This window comes from Mytilus californianus, unplaced genomic scaffold, assembly GCF_021869535.1.
Source record: "Mytilus californianus isolate M0D057914Y unplaced genomic scaffold, xbMytCali1.0.p SCAF_42, whole genome shotgun sequence".
In the NCBI taxonomy this organism is placed as follows: Eukaryota; Metazoa; Mollusca; class Bivalvia; order Mytilida; family Mytilidae; genus Mytilus; species Mytilus californianus.
Genome location: NW_026262693.1, coordinates 554,238 through 575,950, shown reverse-complemented (window position 1 = coordinate 575,950; position 21,713 = coordinate 554,238). Strand labels below are relative to the sequence as shown.

At 32.1% G+C, this 21,713-nt stretch overlaps 1 protein-coding gene across 1 annotated transcript; it reads left to right on the top strand.

The window, feature by feature from the left end:
* The first annotated feature begins 549 nt into the window (after positions 1-549).
* On the top strand, positions 550-7,576 carry LOC127699852 (uncharacterized). The gene is made up of 5 exons (XM_052203240.1): positions 550-1,081; positions 2,178-2,315; positions 2,729-2,846; positions 5,061-5,243; positions 6,949-7,576. The coding sequence occupies exons 1-5, from the start codon at positions 561-563 to the stop codon at positions 7,135-7,137; spliced, it is 1,149 nt and encodes a 382-aa protein (XP_052059200.1). The 5' UTR covers positions 550-560; the 3' UTR covers positions 7,138-7,576.
* Positions 7,577-21,713: the final 14,137 nt, after the last annotated feature.

The following is a 21,713-nucleotide window of genomic DNA, read 5'->3' as shown; positions in this document are numbered from 1 at the left end:
CTCCATAGTATACTAGTTCAAGATTTCCAGAAAACCAAGGGTTATTTTAGTAGTACTTGTCTTCTGAAAGGAAGTTCTTTCTTAGATGACTTTAAACATGGGTTGAAAATTGGCATGTAGAGAGGGGATACATGTACAATTCAGGATATACCTGGTTTCTATGAAGTTTAACTTAAGGTAAAATATTAAGAAAGCTGTGAAAATTGCAAAATTTGGTTGAATAGATAGGGATTTTGAATTGGTGATCAGACACCTATAAGACTTAAAATATGCACCTCTTAATAAAAAAAGAAAGAAAGAATTATCTGAAAACATTTACGGTTTTCTTTCCAGTGTTTAATACCTATTGGTAGATTTAACGCAAGTTATTGTCTAGCCCACCTTGCTTGTAAGTATAATATTAACATTAAATGATGTGATTGTACTTTTGACGTCACAGACACGCACATAGTCATAAGTGTGGGGTGCTCCAAGTTAAAAGAGGAAAACTACAGAACAATACGATATACCGTCATGATAATGGTTTCATTCCCCTCAATTGTATTCCCCTGTTAACAATCATGAAAAAGGAAACGGACAAACCAACGTCGACCTGTTCTTCACTTAAACGAGGGCACGGAAACGCCACTGACTATTTAGATGACACAGACAATAATTCTCCTCTAAACAAAAGGAGGGGTTCAACTGAAAATGACACCCAGGCTCATGTAGGAAAAATATCCATTACAGCTGACATTCCTGCAGATGCCAGGAGTTGGACAGAAAGCATTCTTCCTTCTCTCAGAATTAATCAGAAGTTTGACATTTCTTTTAGCCCTTATGATATTTTTGGTAGGAAAGAAGAAGGAAGTACAAGATCAGACCCAAGACACCGTGCAAAACTTGATTGTTACCAAATTGTAGTTAAATCCTTAATGGATTTTGAGGCTCAATCTGTTGACTGTCTTACATCTCAACAAATAGAGGAGTTATATAAAAAACTGAAAAGTATAAAACTATGTCAAGATATTCAAGAATGGCTGGATATTGATTGCATGCATACCTGTACTTCTAAAACTGATTTAACAGAAATATGTGTTAGGTAAGATAACCATATTCACAATTTAAGAAATTGATTATCAATCCGATAAATAAATAATGAATAATACATAAACATGATAAATGAAAGAGCAGAAAATACCTTCGCACAATCAAGAATCATAATACGTCAAAAAGACCCCATTGCCAAAAAGAAAAAATAATGAAAAACACTGCACTGAAAACTAAAGGCTGAGCAACACAAAACCCCACGGTCACCATGGTCACTGCCACCAAAAAGGAATAACAGGAATAAACAAAAGTACCATACACATGATACAGTGGCTCTTTTCAAAAAAAATCTTATGAGTAAAAATACTCGCATGTCATTAACATTTTAGTATGACTTACGATCAATTTTAATCACAGATCACCACTACCCGGCTCCTGCAAATTCACAAATATACAACTAACAATGACCAAAGACAAACAACACATGGTCCAGATACAAGTAATTGTTAATCAAATTATTGCATACATTGCATATAAGCTCCGTGTTGAAGACCGTGCTTTGACCTATAATGGTTTACTTTTTTAAATTTTGACTTGGATGGAGAGTTGTCTCATTGGCACTCATACCACATCTTATTATATCTATGTATATATATATTCTAATATATAATAAAGAATGTTATCATGTTTCATGCATATGGTCGTACTTGTTTTAAATGTAGAATATATTTTATGAAAATCTTCAACATTATACAGACTTTTTCATAATGCTATACATCCTGTAAATTCAAAAATTATTGTGTGCATTTATTCTTGCAATTTTTCAACAATGGACAAGAATGTGAGTTTAATTGTTGCGATTTTAGAAAATCTACATACAGATCTATGTTTAAGTAATCAAAAAGCGAGTTCTTATTATTGCGATACTCTCCTAGTTGCATTATTCGCATTGATAAAAACCTTGCAATAATTTCTGAATTTACAGTATATCAATTGTTGTCTGATTTACAAAAATGTAGGAAGCCCAGCTTCTACAAAAAGACTTTCCCTACTTTATACGTGTTTCACTTTACTGTGATCTTGGTATTTGAATAGTTTTGTTAGTGATAAACAAAACATTAAAGATGCTGTCAAATTTTACATAATAGGATATTGGAGAGGGTGCAGCAATTCATGTCCCAGCTGTTATATATGGTCCAGAAAAGAGAAAACAGAAAAAGTCTATCAGGAGGAATGTTCTTAGAACTTTTTGCAAGATATGCTAAGATATTTGGCCTTGAAGTAATGTGAGTAGATTCTTTTATATGCATAAACACAAATCATGTTGTCATTTTGTCATACTGTATTAAAATTAGATCAATCTAAAACAAATGTTATATCATCTCACTTTAGATTTCATTGTACAAAATGTATTTACTTTAAGCCTAAATGTTGATATAATAACATTTAAAATTTAAAATACTAGAAACTATAATAAAAAGGTAGAAACTATAAACCACAATAATTATCAGTTATACGAGATCTACAAAATGCTTACACAGAAATGAATCTAAAAGATATTGCTTCATTTTAATTAAAGACAAATAGTTATACATTTGTAATATTCTAATTGCATTGTATTAATTTTATGCAAAAATGTTAGGTGAGCAATACAGGCCCCTTGCAGTCTTTAGTCTAAAACATTTATTTTATTTTGAAGGTGTGTTCCAAATATTCCAGCTTATGAATTAAAAATTGGCAGCACCACAGTAACTGCTGAACCAGATGCCATTGTGATAGACCCAGTATATGAAAATGCAGTTATTGCTATTATAGAAGTATGCATAATAATAATATACTATGGACTGAGAAAAAATCTTGAATTTGGACCAAGCACAGGGGTTTGTCATTTGATATAAAAATGTCATTTGTGATGTCACTGAAAAATTATACAAATGTCTTTATATGTGTAATTAAAATGAATATCAACAAAAGTCTTACCTAAAAGTTTCCATCTTGCATATATATTAGTATATAAGACACTTTTTACAGGACAAAATATTACAAAAAAAGCTGTAGCATATATCTTGAGTATGGATTTTAAGATATGAAGATAAGAGTATTTTTGGCAATTGTTTTTTTCTTCTGAAGTTTGAAGGGCAAATATGCAAGACATATTTTAAACATATAATTTCTGGTATTCTACTATAAAACAGACTCAACAACTCACACTAATTCAGAATGTTAGGGAGAAGTGGTGAGACTTTAAAGAGAACTATGTTGGTTTTTACAATATAATATATCTTGCCCTTTTTAGCTCACTGGGCCCAAAGGGCCCTATGTGAGCTTATGCCATCACTTGGCGTCCATCGTCGTCTGTCGTGGTTGCTGGTCGTCGTCTTCGTCATAATCTATTTAAACAATCATCTCCTCTGAAACTACTGGGCCAAATACATTCAAACTTTAACTGAATGTTCCTTAGGATATCTAGTTTATAAATTGTATCCGAAGTTTTGATCCATCAAAACACATGGCCGCCATGGCTAAAAATAGAACATAGGGGTCAAACGCAGTTTTTGGCTTATATCTAAAAAATTAAAGCATTTAGAGCAAGTAGGAGTAAAAATGTTCATTAGGTCAAGATCTATCAGCCCTGAAATTTTCAGACGAATCGAACAACCCATTGTTGGGTTGCTGCAACTAAATTGGTAATTTTAAGGAAATTTTGCAGTTTTTGGTTATCTTGAATATTATTGAAGATAAAGATAAATTGTAAACAACAAAAATGTTCAGCAAAGTAAGATCTACAAAAAAGTTAACATGACCAAAATTGTTACTTGACTCCTTAAGGAGTTATTGCCCTTTAAAGACAATTTTACACAATTTGTTCATCATGTTTGCTAACATTTAAAAATCTTCTCCTCTGAAACTACTGGGCCTAATACTTCTAAACTTTAACTGAATGTTCCTTATGGTAACTGGTTTATAAAGGGTATCCAAAGTTTTGATCCATAAACAAACATGGCCACCATGGCTAAAAATAGAACATAGAGGTCAAATGCAGTTTTGGCTTTTATCTTAAAAACTATAGCAGTTAGAGTAAAAGTGACATGTTAAATAAATGAATAAGTCAAGATCTATCTGCTATGAAATTTTCAGACCAATTGGACCACCCATTGTAGGGTTAATGTCCAAAATAGTTTATTTTTATGAAATTTTACTGTTTTTGGTTATTATCTTTAATATTATAATAGATAGAGAGAAAGTGTGAAGGGCAAAAATGTTCAGCTAAGTAGGATCTACAAATAAGTCAAATAATCAAAATAGTCAATTGACCCCTTGAGGAGTTATTGCCCTTAAAACTTTTTTTTGTGAAAGTCTAATTACTTTTTCAAAAATCTTCTTCTCTGAAACTACTTAGCCAAATACTTAAAAACTTTATTTGAATGTTCCTTAGGGTATCTAGTTTATAGATTGTATTCGGGGATTTTATCAATTCAAAAACATGGCGGCAGTTTCTAAAAATAGGACATAGGGGTCAAATGAAGTTTTTGGCTTTCATCTCATAAACTAAAGCAGTAAGAGCAAAACTGACATAGGTGAAAGTGTTAAAGAGGTTTAGATCTACCCAAGTAATCTTCAGACCAATAGGACAACTTATTGTTGGGTTACTGTCCAGAAATAGTTAATTTTTAGGAAATTTTTACAGTTTTTGGGTTATGTATTATCTTTAATATTATTATAGAAAGAGAGAAAGTGTAAATGACAAAATTGTTCAGCAAAGTAAGATCTACAAATAAGTCAAATGCCTGAAACTGAACTTACAGGTGAGCGATATCAGGCTCTCATGAGCCTCTTGTTATCTTATATTAATTCTTTTTTGTACTGTATAAATCTAGTTTTATTTTTAATGCCAATACCATTACAGTTATCTCAGTAGGACTAGTTATGTCCTAAATTGTCATTTATAGTTACATTATTAAATCATGAACGCTAATTTACAATTTCAGATGATGGAAAATAATTTAACAGTTGCTAATTTATAATTTCAGATGAGCAATGAAGATGAACACACTGTAAGAAATTATCCAAGGAATTTTCAAGCTAATCATATCAGACGAGATTTAACAGGACACCATCTTGCTCAAATGTTAGCTGTTCTACCTGAATCAGTATTTAACTGTAAATACAGTAAACCTAAGCGATTGTATGGATTTATAGTTCAAGGAACTGAGGTAAAAATCATAAAAAACAGTTTCTATTTGCATTCCTAAGAAGTTGGGAGGGGTTGTTTACTTTGACCATGTGTTAAGAACATACCATACAGAAGAAGGGAAGGTAATAACATGAATAAAAAATAGGATGAAATAAGGGCTTTATTTGGCCGAACTTTTATACTTACTTTATTTGCAAAATGAACTTGTAACATGGATAGTGTACCATAACCGCAAATATAGTACAGATTTACCGCAATTTCCAGAATGCCCTACATGTGCAACTACCATACGTCCCACCATATTCCCGACGCAATTGGAAGTAGTACTTCATTTGGAGTGAAGCCAGTTGAAATGGTACGGAATTTCCAGTGAGGAGGTGTCCATTTTGGAAAAGATACTGACATTTCATTATTAACATTTTAACGTTGTCAAACCAATCATTGTGACGTAACGTCTTGTTAACCTTTTTGTAACCACATATGAACCTCATTTTATGTACTTCAGCATTTATTTCCTCTCATCAAATTGTCTTGAAGACGCTTCTGTAAGTGGTGAAACATGTAGACCAGAATAAAGCATTTCCTTGCAGGAATCCAGGATGTTGTTGTCTCTTTATAGTTTTATTTTATACTTACTGTTTAAATTAAGATAACATGAAATTGTTAAAATTCCTTTTAACCAATTTTTTGTGGGATTTATTTTTCTTTTGTACAGTTATGATCAGTCCTAAATGACCCCATTTCTCTGCACAAGATGATGTACTAACTCTTTTACTTAAAAACAACTATGTCTTTGACTATTTACTCAAAGTATATAGATGTTGAATATGACCATAATGAATGTTGGAATAACTATTTAGGAAAAAATGGACCATTAGAAAAATTGGGAACCCAGGAATTAAAGTAAAATAAGCTTGTACATGTATAATATCATACGAAACTTAATAGAAATACCAGAATAAAGAGTTGATTAATCCACAAAATAAATGTCTATTCCAGTTTAGCATGTTTAGAGGCAAAAACATATGTATTCACACATGGCTTTACCCTGTCCTCTACAAAAAAATAGAAAATCAAGATTTTACCAAAGTTTTTAAATTGTGTCTTATTACTTGAAAAACCAACTGCCATGGCCACCTTTAAATAAACAAACACATTTACTGCTTATAATGATTTTTTTGTTGACTGTTTAACCCTATCTATTGTTATCTTGCAGTTGTTTCAGATGATGGAATCCGTATATTTTTTGTGGAATGTTCATTTCTAATCTAGTACTGAGGAGGCTTTTATTGTGATGTCTCAGATGTGGTTTTTCTTTTCTTCGGTAAACTTCTTTGGAATCATCTTTTGTTGATCGAATAGGCATAGACATATATAAACATATTGATTGGGAGTTCAAAAGGAAAACTTTACCCTTTTTCTTATTAGGTATAAATAATAAACATTAAAACAAGAATACTGAAATTCAGAAATGTAACATATCTTTTCTTCTTTTTTCTTTGTTTTTCTGTTTGATCTCTCATTGCCAAATACCTCACATATCCATTAATTGTAAACTGAAAAATTTTCAAGCTGTCTTTTATTGGCGATTTGTCAATTGAAATTGCGATGTCATGATGGTATTTATTTATGTATAGTCTCAGTCCTTGGAATGACTGCTGCGAAATTTCCCTGTTTACAGTATTCATATGAATAATTCTCTCTTATATAATTTCATTATTTAGATAACAGTTACATCATTATCCTTGCTAAATAAGGGATTTCTGGAGGATTTGGAGGAAGGATGTTTACCGCAAGAATATTGTGCAGAAATGAAGTACAGCACAAGTTGTAATATATTAACCCAGCAAGGAAGACTTGGTCTACTTTCTACATTGGTAGAGATGTCATCAGTATGTCAGTACAAATTGTAGTATGCTATCACAGCAAGAAAGGTTAGGCTTAGATGCTACGCTAAAGGAAATGTCAACAGTACGGGTTGGGCTATTTAGTCCAAGGAAGGATAATTCACCCTTGTTTCTTTATTGGAAGAAGCATTTATAGCAGTATCTTAAAGTCAAATATAATTGATCAAACTAGAAGAATTCATTTCCCATACTCTGAATGCATCCCCATTGTGTGGTTAAAAAATATGTCCAGTAGTGTGGGCACAAGACTGAGAACATGCTAACTACAGTAAAACCATAATTTGAATAAAACATTCTTTTAGTAAATTATGAACATAAGTGCAATGACAGTACTAACCACTTATATGACTAATGGTCATGGTCATATGCAATGGTTGTAAGTAACCTGTGAATTTTACTTGAAATGTAATTATTTGAAAAATAAAAAAAAATTAAAACAGAATACTAGTTCACAGTTTCATTTTTCAAAGACAGTTTTTAACGTTTAAAAAAAGTTCTGATCATTGATGTACTTGAAAAATTGCATGATTTGTCTCCCTTTGAACGTTTTTGTTTCATAATTCATGTCCCTCTATCATTATATTGTCACAAAGACCAACAATCAGATGATTCCTTTTAAAATATGTGATCTCTGTAATTTATGGGATAAAAATGAAAGGCAAAAGATACAAAAGGGACATTCAAATTCATAAGTTGAAAATAGATTGACAACGCCATGGCATAAAACGAAAAAGATCAAAAGACAAACAACAGTATACAAAACACAACATAGAAAACTGAAGACTGAGCAACAAGAACCCCACCAAAAACTGGGGGTGATCTCAGATGCTCTGGAAGGGTAAACAGATCCTGCTCCACATGAGGCATCCGTGGTGTTGCTCATTTAAGTACTAACCCAGTGATAAGTCTAATTCAGTAGTTCACAATTGTGGAAAAGGGGAAATGATTGTATTTTCAACAATTGGAACATATCTGTTGTCATCTGTGAAACAGATATTCAATAACGGTCAACCAACTCATGATGGCATTTGTAAAAATTTCACCACTTGTTTTGAATTAATAGATTCCTTGTGAACAGCAACCCTCTATCAAGGAAATCAAGATAGAAAATGCAAGCCCCAGAATATCGCATCAATTAGGTGATATATACTCCGTATGAAGGTGCTGCTGGAATGTTGCTATAGAGAAATGGAAATCATCTCTTTTGTTGTAAAGTTTTGTTCTCAACCGACCGTCTTTATCAATTTCCAGATTAAGTCAAAATATGAGGCAGACTAAACTGTAGCTGTTGTATTCTTTATTTCAAGTTTGATGGGATAGATGTGTTCAAACATAATCACCAAACTGATTTATTTATTGAGGGGACATCATCTACATAGCAAAAAGTAAATTATAGGATAATGCTTTATTGTTTTCATTCTTCCTAAGAAGCTCCTGTATGAAGTCAGCTTCATATGAATAAAGGAACAAGTTGGGAAGAAGAGGAACACAGTTGATCCCCATGGGAATGCTGATTGTTTGTTGAAAAAAAATCATTTTGCTGTAAAGGGAGGCAAGACCAATCCATGCTCTAATTCCTTAAGACTAAAGTGGTACAGAATTGACCAATAGAAAAAAAATAGGCCAATAGTATTTTGAAGCAAGATGAAGCAAACCAGGGCATTTTTTTTCTCACCTACGTTGATATTTACTATACCTTTTTTCTGATTGTGGACCAGTATTGGTAAAGGCTTGATGGAATTGCCACATAACTGATGTCAGTTTCGTTGCACAAGTAATATATTTTATAAATGCTGTCTTCATCCTCATGTATATAGTAAAAAAGTGTTGATAAAGTGCCAAATTAGAGCTTTTTTTTAGACGTTAGAGCTTACCTGTAATCCCTTGGTGCAATGTTAGTTCAAAGTTGTATCAAACTTTGACTGAGGAATCATGACTTTATCAGTTTTTAAGAAAAGCGTTTTGTTATTAAGTTAAGACAATGTCGTCATAAAATTTAACCTTTAAAATTTGCCAAGATACATACCTGTTCATCATTTTCATCAATATAAATTCTGTTCGAACGTTTCATCACTATGCCATATACACAAATGAATAACACCTTTTCTCCACAAATTTTTAAGTTTTGCAAGATATCTGTTAGTTACTGATTGTGCAAGCGAACTGAAACCTGTCCTATATATAAATGTTGAAGCAAATAATTATGAAATGTTATGTAAATATAGTTAAATGAATCATGACAATACTGTAATGAAAGTTGCAGGGAAATGCAACTGATAAACCCACTGTTATATGTACATATTTAGATTGAGGCAATATACAGACATCATTCAATTCAATGTCTTTGGTAATTCCGCTCAATCCGGTGCTATGGCTGTCTTAAACTTGCAGTGAGGTGAGAAGTGTTTTTTTCTCCGTGCTGAAGGCCTCACTGTGACTTTTAGATAAGAACAGCAATAAAAGTGCTGTCCCTTTGCTTTTTGTGTGTTGTTTGCTGATTTTGTGTCATTGATGGATACCCTATATCCTTTGTTTTTCAATGATAAAATAACTTGGGAATAGGTTTAACTCAAAATAATGAAACCTTCTGCTTTTGCAATGAAAGCATCTCAAGCACTTCATTCATCAAGATCCACGTCAAGAAGTAGGTCCCACCAAGACTAACATGACTAAGAACATTGAGAAGAAAATAAATTGAAGATGTATCGATGGAAACTTTTACAAAGTATATTACCTACTAAAAAGTTATTGTTTAGATGGAAGGTAACAGACAATGATTTATGTAACAAATGCTTTACTGAAGAAGATTATCAACATTATTTTATGTCATGTTCTTTTTTAAACGATTTTTGGAGAAAAAATCATAATTTATTGCAATCACATTGAAAGATATTGTTATTGGCTATAAAATATCTGATAAATATTATTTTGGCTTTAACTATCTTATTACTATAATTGGGTTTTCAATTTATAAATCCTACTATGTATCTGATCAGAAAATGAAAACACTTGATGTTTTTTGTCTATTCATTAGAGAATTTACAAAACGAATGTATTATTCAAAAAAGTTAGAAGAAGTTAAATTTTTAGTTAATGTTAAGAAACATTTATTAGATTGATGTTTTATTTATTAATATAATAGAATTGAAAATTATATTTATTCTTCACAAGAAGCTTGGACTTGTTGAAGACAATGTAACAAGCAACTGATGGAAATAAAGAAATTTTAAAAAGAAAAAAAAGAACATTGATACATTTATTTGCTATAAGTTTACTGTTTAAAATGTTGAATTATTCAAAACACTAAAGTTTGTCCGGCTACCCAAAAAATACTTTGACTAAGCTGTATTTGGCACAAGTTTAGGAATTGTTTATTCATTGCTCTTCAACTTAGTTTTTGATTTCTTCTTCTAACTATTTTGAATCGAGTGTCACTGATGAGTCTGATGTTGACAACATGTGTGTTGGACGTTCCAAATTATAAGCCTGGTATCTTTGATCAGTTTTCATAGCTCCTTTTAAATAATCCAATTGTGACATTTCTGGATAAAAATAACGTATAAGATGTACAACAACATGTCTGTAAATTTTAATTTAATTAAGATATATGAAATTAGAGACACGAATTGTATTGGAAGTCTCCGGTGCTATACAGGCATCAACAAAAATAAGATATATTAAAATTAACATGGTTGAAATGCAATTCTTGTATGTGTATATGTGTTGTAACTGCTCTTTTGATAGGTTTATGAACAAACTTTGCTTCATTTGAATCAAAATCCAATTAGGTATAAATATAAAATAGTTGTGTACAACATTGTCCTTACCACAGCGGGATTTCTTTCTAGCCTATTTTTTTTCTTGCCTAGTCTAAATTTTATCAAGTAATACTGCGATACTTTGATAATATAAATACACCAATGAGGGAAGATTAGTATTTCTGTTAACATTACAAGAATGGGGACCCCATATTCGTAAAACATACCAAAATCTCTCAAAACTAGGTAATTGCCACAGTAAAATATTGTCATCTAAAATTGATTAGCAAAAGACATGAAAATTTGTATAATTTTGTACTAATCTTAATATTCTTAAGATAAATCTACTGAGTGAATGCACTAATTTTAACGGAAGTTGACTAGAATCAATCGTCATGTTCTAATGAAAATATCTAGTGACTTCACCCTCCATCGGTCATATAAAAACTTAATAGCGGTTATCCGTATTTAGCTGTGTAGTGAAAAATTAAAGATTAAATTTGAATTTTTTGTCTAGAATGTTGCGTTACCTAATAAAGGCCCTCATGTCTCATTTAAAAAACTTTGTGCAATTTTTGTTTGCCCATTCCAACAATATAATTGTTAACCAACGATGAGAAGATGTCATATTTCTAATTTTTTTAAATTTTTTACATATCTAAATTCAGATACATTGTCAAGCAATATATATAAAGAAATTCTGGTCTAATTAGTATTACATTAATTATAAATTATCTAACCCATTGATATCTTGTTTGTGGTTTTCGGAGAAGTTTTGAATGACCTCTCTGTTTATGTTGTTAGTGTTCTCGCATTTGATAGATTTTGTCACAGTAAATTAACACACAGGCGCTTGGGGAACTTAACCCTTCTTTTTCTAAATATATTTTTGTGTTTATTTATCTTTTAAATTGTTTTTGTAAATATTCTGTAACATAAACAATTAAACTTAATTTTCATTTATTGAATGTGTTCTTGCTTTTACGAGTATACAATAACATTAGTTGATAACAAAAATGACCCTATATTATTATTTACCACATGGATTAGGATTGGTGAATGTAGATTGATCTAGATTCGCTATTGATTTTGAAAATTTTCTAGTTTGTGATTCAAGTCCACGTGATACTAGTAGTTATAATTTAACCAATTGAGCCATTCCATATTGTATAGACCATGTCCTCACATTGTTGCGTCCATTCTTGATATTGCCGTAGTTTTTCTTAGAGAAGTTACCAGCAGTCATACAAAAAATGCGTAGCCATCGAACGGGGTTGATACCACAGTTGAGACGCATGTGTATCTTATCAATTTCATTTGAATAATTAAGTGCCATCAGAATATAACAGTCTTTTCCTGCTCAACTGACACAAAATGGAGGACCCGGTCAGATATCACGAATGCAAACGCCTCGCTATTTACCGATTTGTTCGTTTCGTTCGAATTCGACTGAGATATATCCACTGTAGACCTTTTACCTTTTTATCCTAGTGACAGATGTAGATATCGAATAAGGGAGAAAGGCCTGAACAGTAAGAGGGTTTAATGATACTGTTGTATTGGGATGATCTGTATTGGAGAACTTCTTGTGACAACAGTTGGTTGTTTCTTTGTACAACCCAAATATTTTGCACTGAGAGTGGGTGCTATGATATCTCTTCTGTTGGATAGCACTGTGCATTGAGGATTGCTTGGGTGTTCTGCAAAGAAACGTGGCCGAACACGGCTGCATATATTTCTAGCGGTTGCTCCTTTTGACAGTCGAGTTTAGTCTTTTTCTGGATCGTGATGTGTACTTTAATTAGGTTATTGTCCTTGTGGGCTGTGGTCGTTTGGAACGAACCAGGAAATTGTGGCCAACACTATCTTTGGCGGTTCGTTAATTGCCACTGCTCTGAATTCCGCATTTATGATACAGTCGTAGACGAGTGCGAGCTAATCTTAGATCTTTGCATACAATCGCGTCGTAGTCCTCTCCGAATCAAACACTGTCTTATCGTTATGGTTGATTAGGTTGTGTTCGCTTGCTTCGTTATGATGTAACCGTGTGGGCGCGTGAAATTGTGTTGTCGACTTCGGTGTCAGTTTTCAAATTCAGTGGAGGCTTGGGATTTGTTAAAGTTGTTAAAGAGGCCCAAAATACTTCCGTTACTGATTCTCGTTCTGTTTTGTATAGATTAGTTGCAATAATCATGGACATTGCTAACCATAGACTATTTAAACCCGTATCGACTACATCCAAAAATGAGGAAAAACGTATTTTTTTTGAGGTAGAATTCGCCAATAAAGGTTTAGATGCTGTAAATATTAGCAATATTTTCCATCAGAAATCTGTACAAAAAACTATACCTGATTACTTCAAAAATAAAGCTACACCTGTTATTTCTTATACTTACACCAAGTCTATTGGATCCAAGATTTTCAACCACAAGAGAGTTTTGGAGGCCTTTAACCTCAAAGATGTGAAATCCAAGCCTCCGGATTGCTCATGTGCATCGTCACAATACAAGTATAGTCCAGCTGGTCATTTTATTACTGGTGACCTTGGCATCGTTACCAATGAACAACTAAGAGGGTTGTTAGTCAAGTGACCAAAATATAGAATTCCCCAGCCCATCAACTGGAAAAAGAATTTCAAGTTACTGATGGATGCAGTTGAGGACTATGCAAGAAAATGGGTAAAGCGCGAACCAGACGAACCAGAATTGGACACTTTGTCTGAATGGATCAAAGCTATTCGATCATGCATTCAGAAGCGCATTCAAAAACTACGATGCAATATGAGCACAAGAGTTACTAACCCTTTCAAAAATCAGGATGTTGTGGATGCTTTATCCTCTTTGCATGACAAATATGTCGTTGTTCCAGCAGATAAAGCCTCCAATAATATTGTCTTCATATGTAAAAACCATTATTTGCAATGTCTCACAACAGAGCTTGGAATAAATAGAACTACTGGTAACCCTACATATTCTTTAACATCATTTACCAAGGACGAAATTTTACAAAATTACAAATCTGTCCTTTTTTCTTTTGGTATCAACATCAAAGAAAACGAAGAAAATTTACCATCATTATACTGGATACCAAAACTACACAAAACTCCATATAAAGAACGATACATAGCTGGGTCATCAAAATGTTCGACTAAACATTCTTTCTAAAGTACTGACTTTTATTTCCTACTACAGTTAAAGATGGGCTTCAAAAATATTGTGATGAGATATATTCTACCAGTGGTGTTAACCAGATGTGGATTCTCAAAAATTCGAAAGATCTACTGCTTAATCTTCGATCACAATCTTTGCAATTTTGCAGCAACATAAAAAGTTTTGATTTTTCTACGCTTTACACTACTATTCCCCATGCTCAGTTGAAAGATCGACTTCACCATCTCATTAAACAGAGCTTTTTCTATAAAAATGGGAATCGTAGATACAAATTTCTTGTTTTGGGTTACAATAATTCATATTTTGTGAAAAACCACACTGAATCTACCAGAAAATATACTGAAGATGATATTATCAAAATGCTGGACTTTTTGATCGACAATATATTTGTTGAGTTTGGAGGATTTATATTTCAACAGACAGTCGGTATTCCAATGGGAACTAATTGTGCACCCCTACTGGCCGATTTGTTTTTGTACTCGTATGAAGCAGAATTCATTCAGAACCTTCTAAAAGACAAAAAGAAAAAGCACCTTGCGAAATTCTTTAATTTTACTTTCCGATATATTGATGATGTTCTATCATTGAATAACCCATATTTCAGCCAATACTTACATCTCACATATCCCAGTGAACTTGAAATTAAGGATACTACTGATACTAGAAAAACTGCTTCATACCTTGATCTTTTCCTCAATATTGACACAGATGGACGACTTCACACGAAAATCTATGATAAACGGGACGATTTCAACTTCCCAATTATCAATTTCCCATTTCTCAGCAGTAACATACCCTCTGCCCCTTCGTATGGTGTTTACATATCTCAATTGATACGTTATTCTCGTGCTTGTTCACACTATACGGACTTCATATACAGGAGTGTGCTCCTTACGCAGAAACTGCTCCAACAAAGTTATGAGGAGGACAGATTAAAAATGACACTCCGTAAATTTTACGGACACCATCACCAATTGGTTGATCCATACGATGTGTCTTTGTCCAAACTAACTAAGGACATTTTTACCACGTGTTAGATTGTGGTTTGTCATTACGTCGTCTGATCTTTTAATTACCGAACGTGACTTATTCCCGATTGTGACTGTTTTGCTGAGTGTGAAACCGCATTGCTATAAGACGTGTCACGGTACCTTTCTATCCCAAATTCATGTATTTAATTTTGATGTTATATTTGTTGTTCTCGTCGGATTTTGTCAAATGTCTTACGTATTTGTTATATTCGTGTGTTATGGTAAAGATAATAAATCACCCCCTTCATTTATTAGATTTTAGTTTGGTTCAACGAAATTTATACGATATATTTGGTTTACAGTTTGATTCAGAAGAAACACCGACATAGCTAGATAATACTATTAATTATCTAATTACTACCACAATTTGATATTAATAAGTATTGTAATTTTCATTGTTATTAATAAATGTAATGGCAGTATTACAAATCTAATCTTGAATCAATCCTAATCCTATCTTATTTTAGGGAAATATTTTTACAAATTCAAATGTGACGTCACTCTGTGTTTTTTTAGAATTTCAAATGTGACGTCACTTTGTGCGTTGAGGCTTTGGCTAACTCGGCTGTGTATTTTTATATGTTGGATTAAGTTGTTTTATGTAATGTATCCGTTTTTATTCTGTAGTTAGTCCCCACTTCGGTTTTATCATGTATATCTATTATATAGTCATTTTATAAAATTTACTGTTTGCAAAATTATAAATTATTCTAAATAATAAGGATGTTCTTGTCCAAGGCAGATAACCCTCGCCGTGTTGGGCGCAACTTTTTGGAAGTTTTGGTCCTCGGTGCTCTTCAGCTTTGTACTTGTTTTGGCTTTCAAGCTTTTTTCATCTGAGCGTCGCTGATGGTCTTGTGTTTACGAGACGCGCGTCTGGCGTATTGAATTTTAAGCCTAGTACCTTTTGTTAGCTATTATTCGTATGTTTCTTTGTCCTATATGTTCTCCCATTTATTTGTATTGTAGTCCTGTCATGTAATGTTGTCATTTTAATGTTATATTTAATATTGCCGTAAAAGCGGGAGGTTTGGCTAGCCACAAAACCAGGTTCAACCCACCATTTTTATTCGTAAAATGTCCTGTACCAAGTCAGGAAAATGGCCATTGTTATATTTTAGTTCGTTTCTGTGTGTGTTACATTTTAATGTTGTGTTTCTGTTGTGTCGTAGTTCTCCTCTTATATTTGATGTGTTTCCCTCAGTTTTAGTTTGTAACCCGAATTTTTTTTTTCTCAATCGATTTATGAACTTCGAAAAGCGGTATACTACTGTTGCCTTTATTTAAATATCGAAATTTCAACTCTGAAAAAAAAACCAACCAAATCACTGCTTATTTTATCATAACCATGTCGATTTTGTAGGTTTTTTCTACTTTTATATTTGTCATCAAAGTTACACTATTTTGAAAAGTCTTTAGCAGTGAGGTTAAATACTATATTTTCATAAAAATGTTCAGTCAACATTTTCTAAAATGATATAGTTGCATTAGGTATCGAACTGTCATTATGTGTAAAATCTTAAATTTTTATATCATATTGTAAAATATTTACTTTGAAGTAAGCAAAAGTAAAGGAACAGAAATTGATATATGAAGAATTATTTCAAAATCATCTTAATTTTATTTCAAGATAAATTGTATATAATGCATTCAATAAACCTCAATACCCGTATTAGAGAAATGATAGGAACAAAACATTATTAACATGTCATAAAATGAAAATGACAATATAAATTGGGTTTTTTTCCCGGATTTAACATCAGCAGGAACGCGCTTACACAAGAGCTTGTATTTTTCATATGGTCCATCAATGTTTTGTTTTTATAAGACTAATTGTGTTGTATCTGTGCTAATAGGTAACCCATCAGAAATGTCCAGAAGTACTGTATCATTTATAAACTTGAACAGTTCATTGTACAGGATTAGAAATTGTACCGAATGTTTATAAATTTTGTAATGTCTTATGATTAGGTAAAAGTTACTGGAGTAGAAATAGTGTTTTTAATATATTCTTTATTTTTAGAGACATGTAATACAATTATATGTCTCTGTCATTATTAAAAGTGTTTTTAAGTGCGTGTAGTTAATTTTTAATATTCAACATTATCAAAAGTATTTTACTGTTTGAGATAGTAGTCATATATTTAACTTTCATCATTATTCGAATTATTTATACGATTTGTTGTAGTAGTTTAGTCAATTTAATTTGTATTATTTTAAATGTTATTATGATTTTTATCATTATTTAAGAAAGAGCATTCCTATAAATTAAAAAATATATATATATTGATTACCATTATAGTACAGACCAGTCTCCTTCTATAGTATGCTGGATAATGTATCGGCACGAGTATTGTCTGTCTCAAATCATTTCTTGCAATGAAGCTATAAACAATAGTTTTGCCTCTTTTTTTCTTCAGCGATTTCAGCTTATTTCTTGTGATTCATGATCGGTGTCAATTGCAATTTTCTCTACACTGTTTTGCTAACCATATTTATCTCCCTTGAGGATCGTCATCTGACAGAAGTGTTAAATTTTAAGGTGTGAAACAAGGGCATGAGTTAGGAACAAGCGCACAAAGGACCCTGAAGAGGTGTGTAATTAATGGCGCTGTTAGAATCGGAAGCCTCGGTGTCATATCTTATTAGATTTGGAAAAGATTCCTATGATAATTCTGTAAAACTGGTTTGTGTCTGACATTTATAGCACCCCGTCGCTAACAATCATTTATATTGATTTAACAAACAATAAGACATGAACAGCAATAAATTTCGTCACGAAGATCTTTGAGAAAATTATTCCAAGTCCGCGTGTAGTGCCAATAACATGATTTACAGTTCAAAAATGCATAACTTGAATAGTAATTGTACCTATACATAAATATTATCAAGAATTTTTCAGTGTTTGTCGAAGAAAAGTACAATTTAAGTATTCACGGACAATAACAGGATACGTTTTCTATTTTAGAATTCCAAATCAATAATGCGATTGCACATAGTAGGTATTATTGTACCTGTCCTGAATAAATGTTGTAAATTTTGGTTAAGCGCAATTTTCAAGTATTTTTTGTGTTGTGTTTTATAAATTATCTTTGGCGTATGTCTGTTCTTCTAAGATATGATTCTGATTCTCATTACTGTCACATTTTATCTTCAGCCTTCCATTTTTATGTTTCATTTCTACTGGACAGTATAAAAATATCGATTTTTTTTTAACAGATATCCAAAGTATAATAAAGTATAATAAGACAGGATGAAAAAGAATATTCTGCCCAAAAAAATTCAGGAAATAATTGTGTACTAAAGTGAAATAAAAAAGCCAAACTAGCAACAGATGCAAATGAACATTCCGTCCACAACAATACGCCTGTGCCCCCTCAATAAAAAAAAAAATCAATTGGTTATTAAAATCTAGTGACGCAAACGGATATCTCCCAAAATAGGGAGCTAAACTTAGTTATACAGTCTGATATAAATACGGATCTCAAGACCACACTACGCTATTCATGTACGCCAAGCTTGGACACAGTGTTTGTTTTTAACTACATGGAATTGTTGTGCATAAAGAAAGACATTTGCAAAATATATATATTAATCCAGATTAATCCAGATTGATATGGTATAATCAGAGAATAGCGAAGTCATATGCATATTTAAGTTAGATGTAGGGAAATTCATGTAGATCACTGTTTGTATATACTGGTTAGTGGAGGTAAAACGATTTCAAACTATCCTCCTACAAACAACTTGGGGCTGAAATTTGTACAGGAAATCAGCGAACAAAACCTCTCACTTTTATGACCGCCATTTCGACCTTAATTAATTATCTTGGAATCAATGACCCCTATGAGACGTAACAGTGTATTTTGATGATGATGTGTGTTTATATATCCCGCACTTTCAAACGGGTGGACTTCTACAAGAGTATAGCTGCAATGGTTTTGTATCGTCAGAGGGTTTGTCATACTACACAAATTATTTCATCACAGAAATTAGTGAATTAAGATCCGATTTTCAACTCGTCCCGGATATGTATTCATGAATTGATTGCAATTGGATGATAAGAAAACAACAAGCAATCAGTCATAGATTTTTTTCAATTAGTAATGTTTGATTAATAAATTTTCCATGTGTAATATAAAATGAATAAATAAAAAAAAACAGAACTGTTTTTCATTTATAAAAACAACTAATGTTTAAATTACTTTGCTTTTTTGTTATATTACTATTAAACACGTAGAGAATTGATCGAATATTGGACATAGTTTAGTTGAAATTAGTTTTCTTCAAGAAATTCTTAACGGACGTAGTTGCGATGTATTTCATTGGAACATGACAAACGCCATAAATTTTGAATAAAGCCATGACACAGTCTGATAATGTTCGGCCTAAGGTGTACCATTCAAATCAAATATATAATTAACCTCAGCAGTTGTCCAATGTTCATCATGGTTTTAATAATAATCAAAATGAATTAATACTAATAAAACTTAAATCAAATATCATGAAAATGACATAAACAAATAAAATCACGGCTTAAATTAGAACGGATGAACGAATAATCTCTACCCTATTACAAAAATTATGTGATTTCGATGAGATGACATGTGCATTGGAGATTTGGCAGATCCACTGAGAATAACTTTGAATTCATTGAATGGCCGATGACACGAGATTGAGGCTACAGATCTCGTTGTTATAGAGAATCAATTGACAACAATCCTTGTTTAGGCATTTTATAATAATTGATATTTTACAAATTATTGGCATCTAACTAATTAGATTAATTTTGTTGCAAACTTGTAATTGACTTTGATTGTAATTACATGTAACTTGCCTCGAGAATATCGTTTCATAGAGTGCTTAAGGTATTTGGTTATTTTTATTTGTTTGTTTGTTTTTTTGTTTGTATTTTTTATTTGTATGCGTTTTTTGTTGACCTGGTGCTTTTAATTTTAGTTATTCCTCAAAAGAATAACAGCATTTTAAATATAAATATTTATTTAATATATGTATTGTTGATATCAACTTTGAGTGTGTGACGATAGCTAAACTACTCTACGTGGCAACTAGTTATTTTTTTTCATCTGAAGATTTCTATGTTGATTGATCTAGTAAAATCTTGGAGATAGATTATATGTCTCTAAGGCAACATACATTTTAACAACCAATTACGAATCAATTACATTTTCCCCCCGAACATCAAAAGACAGATACAAATGAAAATGTTTGAATTATTAATAAAAACAACTATCAGTTCTTGTATGTAATTTTTCCTTATCTTTATTAGTGCGTTTTGGGAATGTATGCAGTATTTCTGTAGCAGCATCGGTGGTTTCGTGGTAACATGTTCTTCTCTAGTGCGGGAGGTTGTGGGTTCAAACCCTGGCCTTGTCAAACCAAAGACTTGAAAATTAGTATTTGCTGCTTCTCCGCTAAGCACACAGCTTTAGGAGTAAGGGCAAAAACTGGTTTGGTGTCAGAATAATGTTTCCGTGTAGGGTGAAATATCTTCTTGTGAACTAAAAAGTAAGTTTTAAAAATCTTGCTCAGCATGTTGGTCTTGTGCAAAGCAGGGTTTATTATATTCATGTCACATTATCATTTTCTTGTCCTGAATATGCAATTTAATTTGCCACTGGACGTCTAACAGCCACCATCATCATCATCATCATCATCAGAATATTACAATAGAGAACATACTTTTTCATTGCCACTCAATAAAAACAACCATTTTGTAAAACTGCAAAATGATTGCGTGACAGCATTAAAATCAGGATTTAACGTGGTTTCATAACAAAACTTTTCTAATACTACTGTCATCTTTTCTCGTGTTGTGTCACTCATAGAAGTGTAATCGTGTCAAAATCAATCCTGGTTTGAATAAAACCCTCAGAAGTATCAGAATATTCATTTTCAACCTACCTCTAAGGAATTGAATAATTTCCATAAAAGTTGCTGTTTTGTATACGAAATAAACTCGTGTCCAATATGTTTAAAATTTAAAGCACTTTCATACGCTATATATAGTTTTTGAAGTTAAAACTAACATTTAGAGAAAATAAACTTTGATTGAATATATATAATACATATATGCAATGACATGTATTTGGAATTTATCGCTTTGAGAAGTGTTACAATCAGGACTCCAATGACGTTTGATGAAAACTGTTTTCGCTGAATAAATTAGAAAATGTCGCTTTTATTGATGGTCTATTACTTGAGAAACATTCATCTTAATAAATTTGTTATCACTTCAATATCAACATTGCTGATATGGAGTTTCTTTATAAACAGGTCATAAATACATGCAAACTGTATAAATGATGTAAAAAATATTTCATTCTTGAAAAATATGAAAAAAAGACTCAAGAAAAAGCGTCCATCTGCAGCATTAGTAATACACGCACTTTCACATTGAAAACCACTGAAGACTAGTGCCAATGTTTTTACTTTCCAAAACGGTTTCACATGCATCATTAAAAATTTAGTAGATACTGTTTACTTTACATTAGAACCCATAATTTTGATTGGCTGACAATCGCGAGGCACTCCAATATCAAATTTTATTTCCGTATAAAATACAACAGATATGACTGCACGTGCTTCCGCGTTTCGGTTTA